General features: G+C 39.6%; 1 protein-coding gene across 7 annotated transcripts in view; it reads right to left on the minus strand.

The window, feature by feature from the left end:
* LOC126210602 (gastrula zinc finger protein XlCGF7.1-like) overlaps positions 1-18396 on the minus strand; it is a 127054-nt gene extending 108658 nt beyond the window's left edge. For 5 of the 7 annotated variants that reach the window (XM_049939887.1, XM_049939888.1, XM_049939892.1 and 2 more), the window contains exons 1-2: positions 18214-18396; positions 4658-4726 (exon numbers count right to left, since the gene is read on the minus strand). In XM_049939887.1, the coding sequence (XP_049795844.1) occupies positions 4658-4726; positions 18214-18216 (72 nt within the window). In that variant the 5' untranslated portion in view covers positions 18217-18396. The remainder of the gene's footprint in view (positions 1-4657; positions 4727-18213) is intronic. The other 2 variants (XM_049939891.1, XM_049939886.1) reach the window with 1 other exon arrangement.
* Between the last annotated feature and the right edge of the window lie 370 nt (positions 18397-18766).

Genomic DNA, 18766 nt, shown 5'->3' on the forward strand with positions numbered 1-18766 from the left:
GCATGCAACTGAGCAATAACAGGTGGTACTGAGAGAGATTGATACCTTGCCATAATCAGCAGTTGCAGAGTTCAACACCACAGTCTGCCGCTATCACAACTGGCTGGGCCCAGATGCCTTGCCTATTGTCTCACGTCACGACAACAGTGTTCCTGATGATACTTCTGCGGACTGACGAGGGCCTACCTGAATGCCAGGTCAAAAACATTGTACTACACAGCAATTGTCAACATGGTTCAACAGATGAAGAAGAGCGAGGGTGAGTGGGTGGGGACGAAGCAGCTCCGATATCATTGTGTATAACTCTAACACACATGCCCTCTTCTCTCTCTGCTACAGCATCACTGTAAAGCCATCAGACACACCACGTGTGGCGAACCATCACAGCAGCATCTGGCCAGGAACGGTGAAGGAGTGTCAGCTGCCTTGAATGGTCGGAAGGCCTCTTACGACACGAATCCTCGATGAGTTTCGACAATTGACGTCAACAGCAAGCCAAGAAACTGACTGTAATGTATGGAAATAAATAATTGTCAGTCTTCTCTCACTGTACCTACTAGCAAAAAAGGTCACCACCATCCTTCTGATGAAGACTGGCAACAAGGCTGAATTGGGAGAGTGCCTCCTGACACAGAACAATCTGTCCTTCCACCCTCACAACAGTCACCTCTTGCAGAACGTTAATAATTAAATAAATCGAATAAAAGCTATTAAAATGGACTAGCTTAAGATATGTGTATAGTTTTTAAAGCTTTTATTACTACATGCCTTTAAAATTATTTATTGCACTGCTCTCAGAAATTAGTTTTTAAGGATAACTAGAAGCTGAAATTTTAGAAAAGTTATAAAGCCATCTGTTCTGTTCCAGCAATTCTTAACATAAAAATGGAGCTTCAAATTAAAAAGTTTAATGTTTCAGCTAACAGAACTGGCAATCAGATTTGTAATGAGAAGATTTTTTTATTTTCATGACTCATGTCCATATTCTCATGGAACAGCCCGTGTCTTTTCTAGAGATCAGCCTCGTAAGGAAGCGATATGTGGATGATGAGACAAAGAAATTAAAAAGAGTTTTGAAATGTGGTGCTACAGAAGAATGCTGAGGATTAGATGGGTAGATCAAATAACAAATGAGAAGGTAGTGAATTGAAATCGGGAACTAACAAATTTATAACAAATGGTTCAAATGGCTCTGAGAACTATGGGACTTAACATCTATGGTCATCAGTCCCCTAGAACTTAGAACTACTTAAACCTAACTAACCTAAGGACATCACACAACACCCAGTCATCACGAGGCAGACAAAATCCATGACCCCGCCGGGAATCGAACCCGGGAACCCGGGCGTGGGAAGCGAGAACGCTACCGCACGACCACGAGCTGCGGACTAATTTACAACACAAACTGACTTTAAAAAAGGGCTGGTTGACAGGACACATCTTGAGGCTCCAAGGAATCATCAATTTGATGATGGAAGGAAGTGTCAAAGGTAAAAATTGTAGAGGGATACCATGGTATGTATACAGCAAACAGTTTCAAATGCATGCTGGTTACAGTAGTCATTCAGAGATGAATGAATAGTCTTGCACAGGATACAATAATGTGGACATCTATATAAAACCAGTCTTTCACTTGAAGACAACAACAAGAACAAGAACAATAACAACATGCAAAAACATGGAAAATTCTTGTTAAATTTTTTGATTTAATTTAGTATGTCTGTGAGATGATTTTTACTGAATTTTATCACAGGATGTGTTTTCATTTTATTCTAGTGATTTATATATGGCACATAATCATACATCAATATTATGAAAACAATAGACTGCTACTCACCACATAGTGGAGATGTTGAGTCGTAGACAAGCACAACATAAAGACTGTGTCTGTGTAGTGGGAACAAGTAAGGGGATAGGTGGGTGAAGGACAGTGACAAATGAAGGCTGAGGCCACGAGAGTAACAGGAATGTATGACACATTACAGGGACAGTGCCCACATGTGCAATTCAGGATAGCTGGTGTTGGTAGGAAGGATTCGGATGACACAGGCTGTGAAGCTGTTACTCAATTGTTGTGTTGGCCAGTGTGTTTTACAACTTGGTGGTCCAGCTATTTCTTGGCTACAGTTTGTCAGCGGCCATTTACGTGGACAGACAGCTTGTTGGTAGTCACGCCCATGTAAAACACAACACTGTAGTTGCATGTTAGCTTATGGGTCACATGACTGATTTCACAGGTAGCCCTGCCTGTGGTGGGATGGGATAGGTGATGTTTGCGGCCAGACTGGAGTAGGTGGTGGTGGTGGTGGTGGTGGTGGTGGTGGTGGTGGGAGGATGTATGGGACAGATCTTGCATCTAGGTCTATTACAGGGATATGAGCCATGAGATAGGGATGGAGGAGGATATTGTGTAGGTTCAGTGGGCACTGACATACCACTGTGGGAGGGGTGGGAAGGATAATTAGGAGAACACACTCATTTCAGGGCATGATGAGCAGTAGTCAAAACCCTGGTGGAGAATACGATTCAGTAACTCCTGTCTTGGGTAGTACTGAGTCACAAGGAGAATGCGCCTTTGAGGCCAGACAGTGACACTTCGGGAGGTGGTGGGTGACTGGAGAGATAAGGCACTGGAGATTTGTTTGTGTATGAGGTCGGGAGGGTGATTTTGGTCTGTGAAGGCCTCTGTGAGACCACTGGGATATTTCAAGAGGGACTGCTCATCACTACAGATGTGATGGCGATGGGTAGCTAGGCTGTACGGAGGGTATTTCTTGGTATGGAATGGGTGGCAGCCGTCAAAGTTAAGATGTTGCTGCCAGTAAGTAGGTCTGATGTAGACAGAGATGCAGTCATCTTTGATGTGACAGTCAACATCGTAATAGGTGGCTTCTTGGGTTGATATCAAAGCCGAAGCAATGGGAGCAGAAGGGGCTGAGGTTCGGGGGGAGGGGGGGGGGATATGGGTAGGGTACGGTCACCCTTGATGTATATCGCAAAGATGTCATCAATGAATCTGAACCAAGTGAAGGGTTTCAGATACTGGGTGGTTAGGAAGGATCCCTCTAGACGACCCATGAACAGGTTGGTATTGGATGGTGCCAAGCAGAGGCCCATTGTCATACTGTGCACTTGTTTGAAGATGATGCCTCCAAATGTGAATTAATTGTGGGCGAGAATGGTGACCAGGTAGGAGGTTGTAGGTTTGAAATTGATCTGGTCTTGGGGAAGTTAGTGGTCAATAGCAGCAAAGCCATGATTATTAGGTATGTTAGTGAAAAGGAAGGTAGCATCAATAGTGATTAAAAACAGGAACTTTGGAGACTCGGTGGAAGAAATGGTTGTGGTCTTATATATAGGAGGGTAGACTGCTGGTAATAGGCTTAAGGTGTTGGTCTACGAGAACAGGGATTCTGTCAGTGAGGACACAGTAACTGGCCACAACTGGTTGTCCTGTGTGGTTGGGTTTATGAACTTTAGGAAGCATGTAGAAGGTATAAGTGCAGGGAGTGGTACGGGCGGGAGAGAGAAGGACTCCGGAGAGGGCTTCTGGGATGGGTAGACAGATTTGAGGAGACACTGGAGATCCTGTTGGATTTCTTTAATAGGGTCACTGTGGCAAGGTTTGTTGGTGGATGAATCTGACACCAGGAGAATTTCTTCCGCCAGGTAATCCTTGCACTTCAAAACCACAGTAGTGGAATCTTGTGTGTGAGTTGTGTTTTTGTGAATGTGTGTGTGTGGGGGGGGGGAGGGGGGGAGAGGGGGGGGGTCAACTTCAGAAGAAGGTCTTTTGGCAAAACTTACTTGTTAAGCACTATTTTTCTTGTTCCTGTATATGACTCAACAACATCTCCACTGTGTGATGAGTAGCTATTTATTTGTTTCATACTACTTACCGAGGAAAATCGTCAAACAGCTGTACATTTTGAGATGTTGTTTCATTTTATTTTGACAACCTAGTTTGGCATTTAAATACGCCATCTTCAGGCCCCACATGCACTTCATGTGTAGACAATCAGACATATCAATATTAGCATATTGGAGTAGTCAGTATCTGGATACCATGAATATGTTATTCGTGTGCTTCCTTCAAAGTCTTGACAGCAAGTTGTTGTCAGGTCTTTGAGGGAAACCCTAATAAAGACCTCATGGCATCCAGATACTGATGGCTCTAGTATGGTAATATCTGTACATGTGATGGTCTACACATGAAGTGCATGTGGGGCCTGAAGATAGCATATTAAAATGTGAAAACTGGTTGTCAAAATAAAATAAAATAACTTCTCAAAATGTGTGGCTGATTGGCTATTTTCCTCAGTAATTTGACCAGCAGTTATCCTGTGTCCACAATGGATCAACAGAGATCTTCAGATTAATGTCATTATTCCATCCTAGACTTTCAATCAGTTGTTTTGTAAGTAATCATGTGTGTGATTGTGATGAGCTCTCCATGTGCCTAAGGTGTGTAAAGACTGCAGTGAAATGCTATGTTGCAAAGAGATGGCAATGAGAATGCTCAAGGTGTGCAAGTCAGCAAGTGACTGTTCAAAACAGAGGGGACAGAATCACCCAGCACTCAAGGAGATGATATGTTTATGTGCAGATCAACATTACATTTTGCAAGCTCTGAAGACAGGTGAAGTTTAGTACTTACTGGAGTTTCTTGCTTAACAGACATGTGCATGATCTCCTGCTTCAGGAATGAAAGTGGGCTGGCCTCAACCTGAATTAAAGGAAATGAATTAAGTACAGATGCAACACTGAATACAAGTAGTGCTTATGAAACCAGTCTACAGAAATATAATTGATTACACTGTGACAACAGAAACACACTGCCTGGATTTCACACTTATCATGAGCAGTGGCCTTATCCATTTAGGGTATCCGAGCACCCTTACCACCTTGATTCTGACTCCCATTATCACCAGTTTTTCCACCTAAGATTTCTGAACACTGCAACTAGAGGTTCTCAAATGGGATATACAGGGTGAAAAGTATTTAAACTGACAAACTCTGGGAGGTTGTAGGGGACAACAAAACATATATTTTTCCCTAATGTCATTTTTTCCTATGAGGATTATTTAAACTGGTGGAGGCCGTATTACGCTCTTCAATTGTTAGAGGGTGTATTACGCTCTTCAGTTGTAGGCAACTGCTGTCCACCAGTGTAGTAGTGCAGTGTTTCTGTTTACTAATGGAGTGATACACCTGGAGTGAGTACACTGATATGGTTGGTGCGTACTACGTAGCGCACCACAACGGACGAGCTGCACAGCCGTTTTATCAACAATATCCTAATCGCCGTATCCCGCATCATACGACCTTTGCTACTGTGTACCACCGTCTGCGTGAGATTGGGTCATTTAGCAGATTACCTGGACAGGGATGCCGTTGCACTGTATGAACGCTACAATTTGAGGAAGCTGTCTTGCAGCGTGTGGAGCAGGAACCAGTTGATTATCCAGCCAGAGCACAGTATTCGCAGTGGTACCTGGAATAGTGTGAAATGCATCCTACATTTCCATCTTTTCTGTTGTTTACTGATGAATCAACGTTCAGGCGTGATGAAGTCTTCAACATGGACAGTTCTCATGTTTGGAGTGAGGATAACCCACATGCCACAGATATTAGTGCCCATCAAGTGCGGTTCTTCGTTAATGTGTGGGTCGGTGTTGTTGGGGACTGTTTAATTGGGCCGTATCTGCTACCTACACCATTAAATGGCAGGCACTATTACAATTTTCTCGCCAGAGCATTGCCAGAATTGCTGGAAGACGTCCCACTCCCTACAAGACAACGTATGTGGTTCAAACACGACAGAGCCCCGGCACATTTCAGTCATCGTGTGCGTCGATTCCTGGACTGACGGTTCCCAGAAATGTGGATTGGCAGAGGTGGTCTTGTACCATGGCCTGCTCGCTCCCCAGATACGTACCGTATGGACTTTTTTGTGTGGGGAGAGATGCGCAACCTTGTTTACGCAATTCCTGTTGCATCAGAAGATCTGGTTGCCCGGATAGTAGCAGCAGCAGCAGCAGGAACAATTCAGGATACTCCTAGGGTTTTTGCCCGTGTCAGACAGAATATGATCCGACGGTGTAACCTTCATTTGCGTGTCAATGGATGCATTTTTGAAAATCTACTGTAATTGAAATTGGGTTGTGTTAATGTGTTGTCTCTTGGTCATAAAAAATGGAAAAGTTTGGTTTAATTAATTTGCTGCCAGAGAAATCTTCCTCTACAGGTTTTAATACTCCTCATGGCAAAAAATGACATTAGCGAAAAATATTTGTTTTGATGTCCCCTACAACCTCCCAGAGTTTGTCGATTTAAATACTTTTCACCCTGCATGGGAATAGCACCACTGGAGGAATTGAGTCAGTGGAGCACTGTGGCTTACCCTGTCTACCCAATTTCCTCTTTACATAGAATTATCTTGCAGATGACTTTTTTTTAAGATAGCCCAAATATATCACCACATGTCAGGAATTAAATGAGTACTCTTAGAACAATAACAAAAACATGACTTCAGAATTTTAATTCAGTTAGGAGGATTACAATTATTACTAGTTGTCATCTACAGGAACAAATTCATTCTAGGTAGATCTGCAGCAGTAGTCTGTAAATTATTTTTTGAATAATCAGACTTCAAAATTCCCCGTTTGAATAAGAGAACAGTTAATTTGTGTAAAAATCATACATGTGCTATTCTTACAACTACATGAAATAAAGAACAAAATTATATTATACTTTGTTACAATATATTATATTGGATGTTTGCAACTTGTTCTGTTATAAGTTACATATACATGAGCTGCTTACACATTTTTTAACAACACAGTTTCATTACCAAAGAAGATCAAATAAAACACGTAGAAATAATTATATGTTCATCAAACTAGATAGAGAGTCACTATTGTCACATCGCGAAACTACAAACATTTAGCTCTGGGCAGGAACAGGTAAAGGAAATACAGCTCAAGTGTAAAAGAATGGTTACCATACATTTGATAAATTTGTACTTAGTACAACAGTTGATGATGGAGTGACTCTCCATGGTACAAAGTCAGTGTAAAGAAACTTCTAGAGAAACAGGCACTACTGCATAACAGGTGTCCAACAAAGCATAACATATAGGTACAGAGACAGTGCATAAACATGTTTGGCTGTCAAGGAGTGCAATGCATGAAACCATCAATGACTACCACAGCAAAATATTATTAAAAGATCTCTCACAAAACCCACAGAAATTCAGGCCATGTTAGTGGTGCTAAAGCCAGCGTTCCAACACTCATAGATGAGATAGGAACTAAAGCTGAGGGGTTGAGAAGCAAAAGCAGAAATTCTCAAATCTGTTTTAAAATATTCCTTTACAAAGGAATATTCAGGACTGTTGCACCAATTTAATTTTGTCCCACTGTAAAGTGACAAAAATAGATATCAACATCAGGAGAATTGAGAAACAGCTGCAATTGCTAAAACTGAACAAAGCTCCAGAGCCCAATGAAATCCCTATCAGATTCTGTACTGAAGTTGTAGCTGAGTCAGCCCCTGTTTTAACTGGAATGAACAACCATGCCTAGTGGTTGGAAGACAGTTCATATCACACCCATCTACAGCAAGGGTGATGGAAGTTACCCAAAAAATTACTTTGCAATATTACCGACATCCATTTGTTATATAATCTTACAACATATTTGGAGCTTGCAATGGACTATCTCTAACACAATGACCTCCACTCACACAATCAGCATGGACCTTGAAAACATAGATGATGTGAATCCCAGCTCACAATTTTCTCGCATTACACCCTGAAAGCCATGGGTCATATCAGCCATGTAGACAAAGTATTTCTTGGCACCCAAACCATATGAGTCACTACAATACCTACTGTTATTGCAGGAAGTACAGCTGTATAACATATCAACCAACATTTGCGACAGGACTGAGAATTTCTTGGTAGGGAGGACACAGCATGTTATCTGTTGAGAGGCCAGACAAACGTGTGGTTCCTGAAGAGGGGCAGCAGCCTTTTCAGTAGTTGCAGGGGCAACAGTCTGGATGATTGACTGATCTGGCCTTGTAACACTAACCAAAACGGCCTTGCTGTGTCGGTACTGCAAACGGCTGAAAGCAAGGGGAAACTACAGCCGTAATTTTTTCCAAGGGCATGCAGCTTTACTGTATGGTTAAATGATGATGGTGTCCTCTTGGGAAAAATATTCCGGAGTAAAATAGTCCCCCATTCAGATCTCCCGGCGGGGACTACCCATGAGGATGTCGTTATCAGGAGAAAGAAATCTGGCATTCTATGGATCAGAGCATGGAATGTCAGATCCCTTAATCGGGAAGGTAGGTTAGAAAATTTAAAAAGGGAAATGGATAGGTTCAAGTTAGATATAGTGGGAATTAGTGAAGTTCGGTGGAAAGGAGGAACAAGACTTCTGGTCAGTTGAATACAGGGTTATAAATACAAAACCAAATAGGGGTAATGCAGGAGTAGGTTAAATAGTGAATAAAAAAATAGGAGTGCAGGTAAGCTACTAGAAACAGCATAGTGAACGCATTATTGTGGCCAAGATAGACATGAAGCCCACGCCTACCACAGTAGTAGACAAGTTTATATGCCAACTAGCTCCGCAGATGACGAAGAGATTGATGAAACGTATGATGAGATAAAAGAAATTATGCAGATAGTGAAGGGAGATGAAAATTTAATAGTCACTGGTGACTGGAATTCGATAGTAGGAAAAGGAAGAGAAGGGAAAGTAGTAGGTGAATATGGAATGGGAGTAAGAAATGAAAGAGAAAGCCGCCTGGTAGAATTTTGCAGAGAGCATAACTTAATCAGAGCTAACACTTGGTTCAAAAATCATGAAACAAGATTGTACACATGGAAGAGGCCTGGAGATACTGGAAGGTTTCAGATAGATTAATTAACGCTAAGACAGAGATTTAGGAACCAGGTTTTAAATTGTAAGACATTTCCAGGGGCAGATGTGGACTCTGATCACAATCTATTGGTTATGAACTGTACATTAAAACTGAAGAAACTGCAAAAAGGTGGGAATTTAAGGAGATGTGATCTGGATAAACTGACAAAAGCAGAAGCCGTAGAGAGATTCAAGGGAGAGCATTAGGAAACAATTGACAGGAATGGGGGAAAGAAATACAGTAGAAGAAGAATGGGTAGCTTTGAAATAGTGAAGGCAGCAGAGGATCAAGTAGGTGAAAAGACAAGGGCTAGTGGAGATACTTGGGCAACACAAGAAATATTGAATTTAACCGATGAAAGGAGAAAACATAACACTGCAGTAAAGAAGCAGGCAAAAAGGAATACAAACATCTCAAAAGTGAAATCGACAGGAAGTGCAAAATTGCTAAGCAGGGATGGCTACAGGACAACTGTATGGATGTAGAGCCATATCTCATTAGGGGTATGATAGATACTGCCTACAGGAAAATTAAAGAGGCCTTTGGAGAAAACAGAACCATATATGAATATCAAGAGCTCAGATGGAAACCCAGTTTTACACAAAGAAGGGAAAGTAGAAAGGTGGAAGGAGAATATAGTGGGTCAATACAAGGGCAATGTACTTGAGGACAATATTATGGAAATGGAAGAGGATGTAGATGAAGATGAAATGGGAGATAAGATACTGCGTGAAGAGTTTGACAGAGCACTGAAAGACCTATGTCAAAACAAGGCCCTGGGAGTAGACAACATTCCATTAGAACTACTGACAGCCTTGGGAGAGCCAGCCCTGACAAAACTCTACCATCTGGTGAGCAAGTTGCGTGAGGCAGGAGAAATGCCCTCAGACTTCAAGAAGAATATAATAATTCCAATCCCAAAGAAAGCAGGTGTTGACAGATGTGAAAATTACTGAACTATCAGTTTAAGAAGTCACAGCTACAAAATAATAATGCGAATTCTTTACAGTAAAATGGAAAAACTGGTAGAAGCTGACCTCAGGGAAGATCAGTTTGGATTCCATAGAAATGTCGGAACACGTGAGGCAATACTGACCCTATGACTTATCTCATTGTAATTCTGTCAGAGACAGTAAAGGACCTGGAAGAGCAGTTGAACGGAATGGACAGTGTCTTGATATAAGGATATAAGATGAACATCGACAAAAGCAAAATGAGGATAATGGAATGTAGTCGAATTAAATCAGGTGATGCTGAGGGAATTGGATTAGGAAATGAGACACTTAAAGTAGTAAATGAATTTTGCTATTTGGGGAACAAAGTATCTGATGATGGTTGAAGTAGAGAGGATATAAAATGTAGACTGGCAATGGCAAGGAAATCATTTCTGAACAAGAGAAATTTGTTAACATCGAGTATAGATTTAAGTGTCAGAAAGTCGTTTCTGAAAGTATTTGTATGGAGTGTAGCCATGTCTGGAGGTGAAACATGGACGATAAATAGTTTGGACAAGAAAAGAATAGCAACTTTCGAAATGTGGTGCTACAGAAGAATGCTGAAGATTAGTTGGGTAGATCACATAACTAATGAGGAGGTATAGAATAGAATTAGGAAGAAGAGAAATTTGTAGCACAACTTGACTAGAAGAAGGGATTAGTTGGTAGGACATGTTCTGAGGCATCAAGGGATCACCAATTTAGTATTGGAGGGCAGCGTGGAGGGTAAAAATCATAGAGGGAGACCAAGAGATGAATACACTAAGCAGATTCAGAAGGATGTAGGTTGCAGTAGGTACTGGGAGATGAAGAAGCTTGCACAGGACAGAGTAGCATGGAGAGCTGCATCAATCCAGTCGCTGGACTGAACACCACAACAACAACAACAACAAATAAATAAATGCTAGTGCATTATGACTAGTAAAACACATGAATAACATCAACCATAAAAAAACCAAGAGAACTCTGACACTTCTGTTAGCCACAGATTTTTGAGATGTGAAACTGTGAAGAAACTTGTTGAGAGAGAGAGAACCGGCTCACAGATTAACCCAAAAAATTTGTAATAAATCATTCAGTTGTTACTAACTGATTAAAAGCAGAAAAATTGCAAAAGGTGGGGTGCAAACATTCTCCAGATAAGTCTCTATTTACTATACAATAGAGGTGCTGAGTCGCAATTAGGCATGCGTGCTTGCGGAACAGTAGCAGGGAGTGTGGTCTCGTGTGTGTTTGTGTTTGTGTGTATGTGTGTGTGTGTGTGTGTGTGTGTGTGTGTGTTGTCTGTTCTGAGTAAGGCCTGTCTGGCCAAGAGCTTTGATTGTGACAGTCTTTTTGTTCTGCCTACCTGCGGCTCAGTATCTCTGCTATATGGCGAGTAGCAACTTTCCTTTTCATAATATTGACATTATTCCATCTAGGACATTCCGAGTATTAAGTGCAGTTAACTTTCAGATGTAAAATATAACAAAGAAAACCAGTCAAACTCTTACTATATTTTCAAAAATAAGTTGGCATGTACGTGCCAAAATAGGTATGAGAAATCAAAGATCTAAAGACAGCTGGTGACTATCTCAATCAATAATTTCTATTTGAAATTTTGTGTGACTGCACTGAATGCTAAACTAGTTTTTAAGACCTTTATTGATAAAATAGTTACAGGTTTTATTTTTGACTTATTGTCTGAATGATAAAAACAATGTAATTAGACATATTAACATTATGTACTGGCTCTTGTTTGATGAGAGTAGCATCACAAGCAGAACTTCTACGTTTCACTGATGCCATCTTCTAGAGAGAAAAAAAAAAAAATGGGGGAGAGAGAGAGGGAGAGAGAGAGAGAAAGTGAACACCAATCACAAACAACCACCTAAGGCTACATCATGCACCATAATAAAAGTACATGGAGAATTCTAGGTTTGTTCGCTGGAGAATTAAAGCATGTATTTGAAGGAATGTTTTTATTTTGTTTCACTGATCCTTTGACCAGTTTATTAGTGTTGGTTAAAAGTAAGCACATCTTTGAAGCTTTAACTGTTCCACACGTACATAGTTTCAATCACGGAATTCAGATCAAAATGAAATGAATATCTTGTTAACGACTCATTCTATAAATTATCTCAACATACTGACTACCAATTTGCAAAGCACTGTTAGAATGGCTGCAAACAATGTTCAGTGAATAAACCATTTCATGATAAAGCATTAAATTATTTTTTTCAGCAGAAACAGTGTGGGATCTACTATTTCATGAATAGCAACTGAATAATCTATAATATAAAATTAGAGATTTTCTGGTAATAATTCAAGATTCTACGTCTATACTCCGCAAACCACCATGACGTGCATGGCACAGGTGCATCTCACTGTACCAGTTATTAGGGCTTCTTCCTGTTCCATTTGTGAATGGAGTGTGGGAAGAATGATTGTTTGAATGGCTATGTGCATGCTGTAATTATGCTAATCACCCTCTCAGTCCTTACATGAGCAATATGTAGGAGGTTGTTGTATATTTCTAGATTCATCAATTAGAGCTGATTCTTGCAACTTTGTTAATAGACTTTCTTGGAATATTACACATGTATCTTCAAGAGTCTGCCAGTTCAGTTTCTTCAATATCTCTGTGCCACTCTATCAAGGATCAAACAAACCTTTGACCATTTGTGCTATCCTTCTCTGTATACGTTCAATATCCCCTGTTAACCCTATTTGGTATGGGACACACACACGAGCAATATTTTAGAACCGATCACATTAGTGATTTGTAAGCTATCTCCTTTCGTAGACTGATTGCCCTTCCCCAGTATTCTATCAATATACTGAAGTCTGCCAGCTACTTTACCCACAACTGTGCATTTGTGATCATTCCATTTCTTATCCCTACACAGTGTTACACCAAAGTATTTGTATGAGTTGGCCGATTCCAACAGTGACTCATTGACATTACAGTCTAGGATACAATGTGTGTGTGTGTGTGTGTGTGTGTGTGTGTGTGTGTGTGTGTGTGTGTGTTTTTTTCTTTGCGATACACACAATTTTACATTTTTAAAATTTAAATCGAGTTGCCGATCTCTGTCCCACTTTGAAATCTTATGAAGATCACTCTGAACATTCATGCAGCTTCTTTCAGACTATACTTCATTCTAGGTAACTGCATCATCTGCAAAAAGGGCTGAGGTTACTATTAACATTGTCTGCAATGTCATTAATATACAACATGAACACCAAGGGTCCCATCACACTTCTGTAGGACACACCTGAAGTTACTTCTACATCTGAAGAAGTTACTGATAACATGAGGTGTCTATGTCTAATCACATTTATTAATGGGTCTTCATATAAGTATGCTATAGGAATGTATATTTTTCTTGAAGCATATCTGAATGAACAATTTTCTTTAGTTCTGACAGCATTCAATCTCATAATAGTTTGTGTAATTTTTCTTGCCTCACCCACTCTCACCTCTTCATTGTTGTGTGTGCCCAAGGAAAATTATCAAACTTCTTTTACATGTTAGCTTCCCAACAGTAACAGAATACCTTTTCCCACAAAACACAGTTGAAAACAAATTAGCCTATACAAAGAAACTGCCAGTTCAGTGTCAACAACCAAGAGTTATATTGATAGAACAGCTCAGCAAGAGCAAGAGGAGATTCTCCAAATACTGGGAAGTTGCTCTTCTGTCTGAGGGAAGTTTCATTTGTGAATAGCAAACTTCTTTTCCTCCTAAACACAAACCAAGGTGGTGCAACATGACACTTATATTATTCTATTTGTAGTGATCATATGTTAGGAACAGAAGACAAAATCTAAAAAGTGATAGATGTGGAAATACATTTTAGAATACAAAAATGAAACACCTGTACATAGGACTTGGCAGTTAACTTTAAAAGAAACAGGAAAGATGGCAACAGAAGTTTGAAGTCAGCTATTAGAGCTTTGCAACTAAGTGTCTTAAATCTTGTAACATAAAATATATAATAATAAATCACCAGAAGTGTTCATGTAAACATTTCAGTCTCTCTCAAAAACAGAATACTTTGATTTCATCCCCAACCCACACCTCAAAATAAATAAATAAACTGCTGCAAGGGAGTATTTGTCAAAACTTTGTAAGGCAACAGTAAGTAAAAAATAAAGTAATCAATGTTTGAAAATATAATGCTGTTATGGTCTTCAGTCCCAAGTTCTCCACAGCACTCAATCCTGCAAGTCCTTCGTCTCTGAATGACTACTACAATCACAATCCATTAGAGCCTGCTTACTGTACTCATCTCCTAGTCTCCCTCTGCAATTTTTACTCCCCCCCCCCCACCACACACACACACACACACACACACACACACACACACACACACACACACCACTACAAAACTGAAGTGACAATTTCTTGATGTCTCAGAATGTGTCCTATCAACTGATCCCTTCATTTAGTCCAATTATGCTACAAAATTTCTTATCTTCCTGAACCTATTCAGTATTTCTTCATTAGTTACCTGACCTACCAATCCAGTCCTCAGCATTCTTCTGTAGCACCAAAAGCTTATGCCCAGTACCGAAGGCCGGGCCACCTGTGAAAGTAGCCACACCGTATGTCAGCTTTGCTGCAATTTCTGCACAGTATTTTCTGTGGGCAGAGCCATAAACCAACTGTCCACAAAATGAATGACCACCACCACATTGTCAAGAACAGAGCTGACCACCCAGTAGTGGAAACACACTGCTCAGCACAACATGCTTGAATGCAATAGCTGCTTCACAACACTTGTCATCTGTATCCTTCCACCTCATACCAGCTTTCCTGAACTGCACAGGTGCACATTATCCTTGCTCCTGTAATCCTCCTGGCGTCAATCTCCAGTAACCCACAGCTCTCACACACTCTACCAAATAGTCTCCTCTTCCTCTGTTCTGTCACCCCATTTCAATAGACTGCCATTTGAGCCACTGAATACCATTCCTCAACTCCTCCTCTCACTTTCCAAGTCTTTCTTCCTCTACCCACCCCATTGTGTGCCTGTCAATGACTCGTGACTTCTACTATTTCGTTAGTGCCTGAAGTTTTGGACACACTGAGGAGCAACCTGAACAAAAGTTCAAATGTGATGGAGGATCAACATACTTTGCTAAACTGAATTTACAAACCCTATTTCCTCCCCCCAGTGTAAAGAAGGAAGAAAGGAAGACAAGGGTTAACGTCTTGTCAATTCTGAGGTCATTATAGGTGGAGCACAACCTCACATTTTTTTCAAGGAGTGGGAAGGAAATTGGCCATGCCCCTTCAAAGGAACCATTCCGGCATTTTTGTGGAATAATTTGAGGAAATCGTAAAAACTTACACGAGACAATATTATGAAAAGGTTAGATTGCTACTCACCGTATAGTGGAGATGATGAGTCACAGAGAGGCACAACAAAAAGACTGCCTTCTTGGCCAAAAGCTCACTTTTTTGACAGCCTTTCTGTTGCGCCTATCTGTGACTTGGTATCTACGCTATATAGAGAGCAGCAATCTATCATTTTCATAATACTGCCATTCTTCCATCCTGGCTTTTCCATTGTTTGAAAACTTATAAAGGATGACCAGATGTGGATTTGAACAGTCATCCTCCCTTATGGGAGCCCAGTGTGCTAAGCACTGCATCATCTCACTTAGTTTTATTTCTGTATAAAAGATCACTTATCAGCCATGTATGCATTAGCTACAAGTTTTGGTAGATAATCAGTAAAGAAGTGTATGTTCCAAATATGGTTCATAGTTCTGACAAAGTGAAACCTAAAGCAGCAACAAAACACTGCAAATAACAAAACATATTGAAATAAGAACTATACTTCAGAAGACAGTCAAGGATCTGACAACAGTACAAGCAGTTAAGCTAAACAAATGGAGAACCACAGGTAAAAGTGCAACATCACGTAAATATGATCTTCCTAACATATTGGAAGTTTGCACAACTGGGCTAGTGCAAGATACATTATATTAGATAGTTTATAAAGCTCTGCTTAGTTGTGAGATACTTGGAGTCTCTTACAAATATAATACAGATCAGTTTAAATATGATATGGGTCCTATTGCTCAGTCATTGTTCTCCATTATCAAATTATTTTAAATTTTGTGTGTGGCACATTTTACACAAAACACTCCCTATGCAAAGTCAAAGCTACGGAAATTATTGCACACACAGTTTCAAGCCTGTGCAATACAATCAAGAGTCCAGCTTTGGGTACTACCCCACTAATGGTCACTTTGATGCAATTAGTGAATTTTTAAGCATCCTTTGAATAACAGACAATTTTACATTAGCTTATTGCAAACAACATGACATGTGCCATTCACTTAAATATATAAGCATTTGTTTGTTTGTTCTTAAAAAGTTGGTGCATTAATTAAATATGATACAACCCAGAGACATACCATTAAATTTCTATGGCCATCAACAGAGCCATATTCAGTCTTGGTTCCCACTATGGCCATAAGTACAGTCATGTGTGTCCTCTTTTGGCCACTTTTAAAAATTTATGTAAACCATCTATAATACATGTTTGGTCTGCATTGTAACTAGGCTAATTTTATTTCAGTACACTTATTTAAAATATTATGATATTTTTATATCAACAGAGACCTAAGAGACATGCCTGACCATGTCATATTAATTTAGCTATCCTTGCAACATAATAAAATATGCATTACAAATTCTTTGAGAAACCAAAGAAATTCAGTATTCTACCAGTGAAGTTAAAAATGTACTGGAAGCTATTGTTGAGGGAATGAAGATTGCTATTGCGAGCAAATTATACAATGCTCCAATAACATTAAGAAATAAAATTTATGGTATGTCTCCACACGGGGTAATGTGGCCCAAATCCTAACTTAGGGGAGGCAGAAAAAAGAAAAGATGTTGATGGGATTGGTTCTAGACTGTTCCAAACTGGAAATTCCAGTTACAACGAATATTTATAGATGTACTTATGCACAAACTTACTGAAAAGGCAGATTTATGAAGTTCTAAGGTTGCACTGCTAACAATCAACCTGGAAAAGTGATTTATGGCTCTCTTAAAACAAGCAAAGTTTTGTTACAAAAGGATGCTGAATGTTAATGGGGCTTAAGGCTCTATTACCAGGGAGAGAAATACTTCAACGAAGTATCTGAAACTAAATGATATGTTAAATGACCATAACAGAGTTTTTAATATGCGTGAATCCTCCCTCTTCTTTGGATCCTAAAGGGGAATTAATCACAGATTGTTTCTAGGCAAATCATTACAATATTTTTTGTTAATTTTTTCTGTTCCACTCAGTTGCTGTAAGTTAAAATTTATTTACTTTACTGATGTTTGATTTCTAATATATAGTATAGAGTACAAATTACTTTCTAGCAAATCGATTCTACAATTATTTAAAGCCACACTTTTATCATAATATGCAACAGAGTAAACTTATAGATACATTGGGTTGTCCTTAAGATGGCCATAAGTAGTGCATCAACCTGCAGTTCTCCAGCTACCCTTAGGACTTTTAGAATGCAGAAGAAAGCCATGTGGATCATTAAAGCACACAAAACTACACTCCTGCAAATATACTTCCAGAACGCTGGGCATGCTAACACTGCCTTTCTTGTATATTTACGACACCGTAAAATTCTTTCTCAAAAGAAGGAAAACGCACACAGTGCCAGCCACATGTAGACTAAAGAAAAACTGTTTTATTCACAGACATGCAAGTGTGCTAATAGGCAACTTAGCCGAAAGCGAGCATTCTACATTCTCTTTCAGCTGTCCAATTAGATCCCCAAAATACGATATAAAGTCTATTAAAGACAATGAACAACTCTGGAAATATATTAAGCCTTATTTGCTGTTTATAATCTATAAAAAAAATACCTACAACAGTAGATATGCTGGTTACGTTTAATTACAACAAATGTAGTATAGCTAATTTTGTAAACTTGTTTTAATGAATCGTAAACCATATACTATACAAAGTAAATATTAAAAAAAGTTGTCCATCTGTTGCACTATTCGATGGAAATGAACGTATGGCATTGTAGGTCGGAAGGCCCCATCGGGCGAAGTTCGGCCGCTTGCGCGCCGGTGAAGATGACAACACAACACCCATTCCACAAGCGGAGAAAGTCCCCAACCCAGCCGTGAATCAAACCCGGACCCGCTGCATAGGAGGCAAACACGTAACCACCCGGCTAAGCAGGCGGACTGCAATATTAGATGCTATGGACAAAATAAATAAAGATATGCAACGCTTATCGCTTCGATAAAACTAACCATTTCCAGCGTAAATGTTCCGAGGATCAATTCCGGTTATTTCTTTTAGCGCATCACTACTGTTTCACAAACGTTACGTCAAAACTTGATTTTATCTCTCTCTGCGCTCCTTTTAGGTTCCATATTTATTTGTTTGTAAACTTAAGAGTTACATAGTAAGACGTTTGAGCGTTTAGTTGCAATCGAGAATGTTCTCATAATCGATTATGAATCTGCCGATATTTTTTTCGCGACAATTTAATTTTACTTAATCGATCCTCCTCATTATTACTTTGTTCAATTATTCATTTTTGGTTTTAAAATCTGTTAAATGTTGACTTCCTGTCTACAATCTTTTTACTTAAGTAAAACCAGATAAATATTCCAACTGCGAGGGAACAGTTCATTAACAGCAAAACTTGAATATATTAGCTGAAGGCTCAAACTTTACGGAAAGTTTGCTTAACTACAGGCTAACACGTGGAGTAAATCTTTTTTAGAAAAATACCAAATGACAAAAGAAACATTTTGATTACAGAATAACTTCATTGCTAATCACCGCTTCTGTGAAAAT

The sequence above is a fragment of the Schistocerca nitens genome, chromosome 10, assembly GCF_023898315.1.
Source record: "Schistocerca nitens isolate TAMUIC-IGC-003100 chromosome 10, iqSchNite1.1, whole genome shotgun sequence".
Classification (NCBI taxonomy): Eukaryota; Metazoa; Arthropoda; class Insecta; order Orthoptera; family Acrididae; genus Schistocerca; species Schistocerca nitens.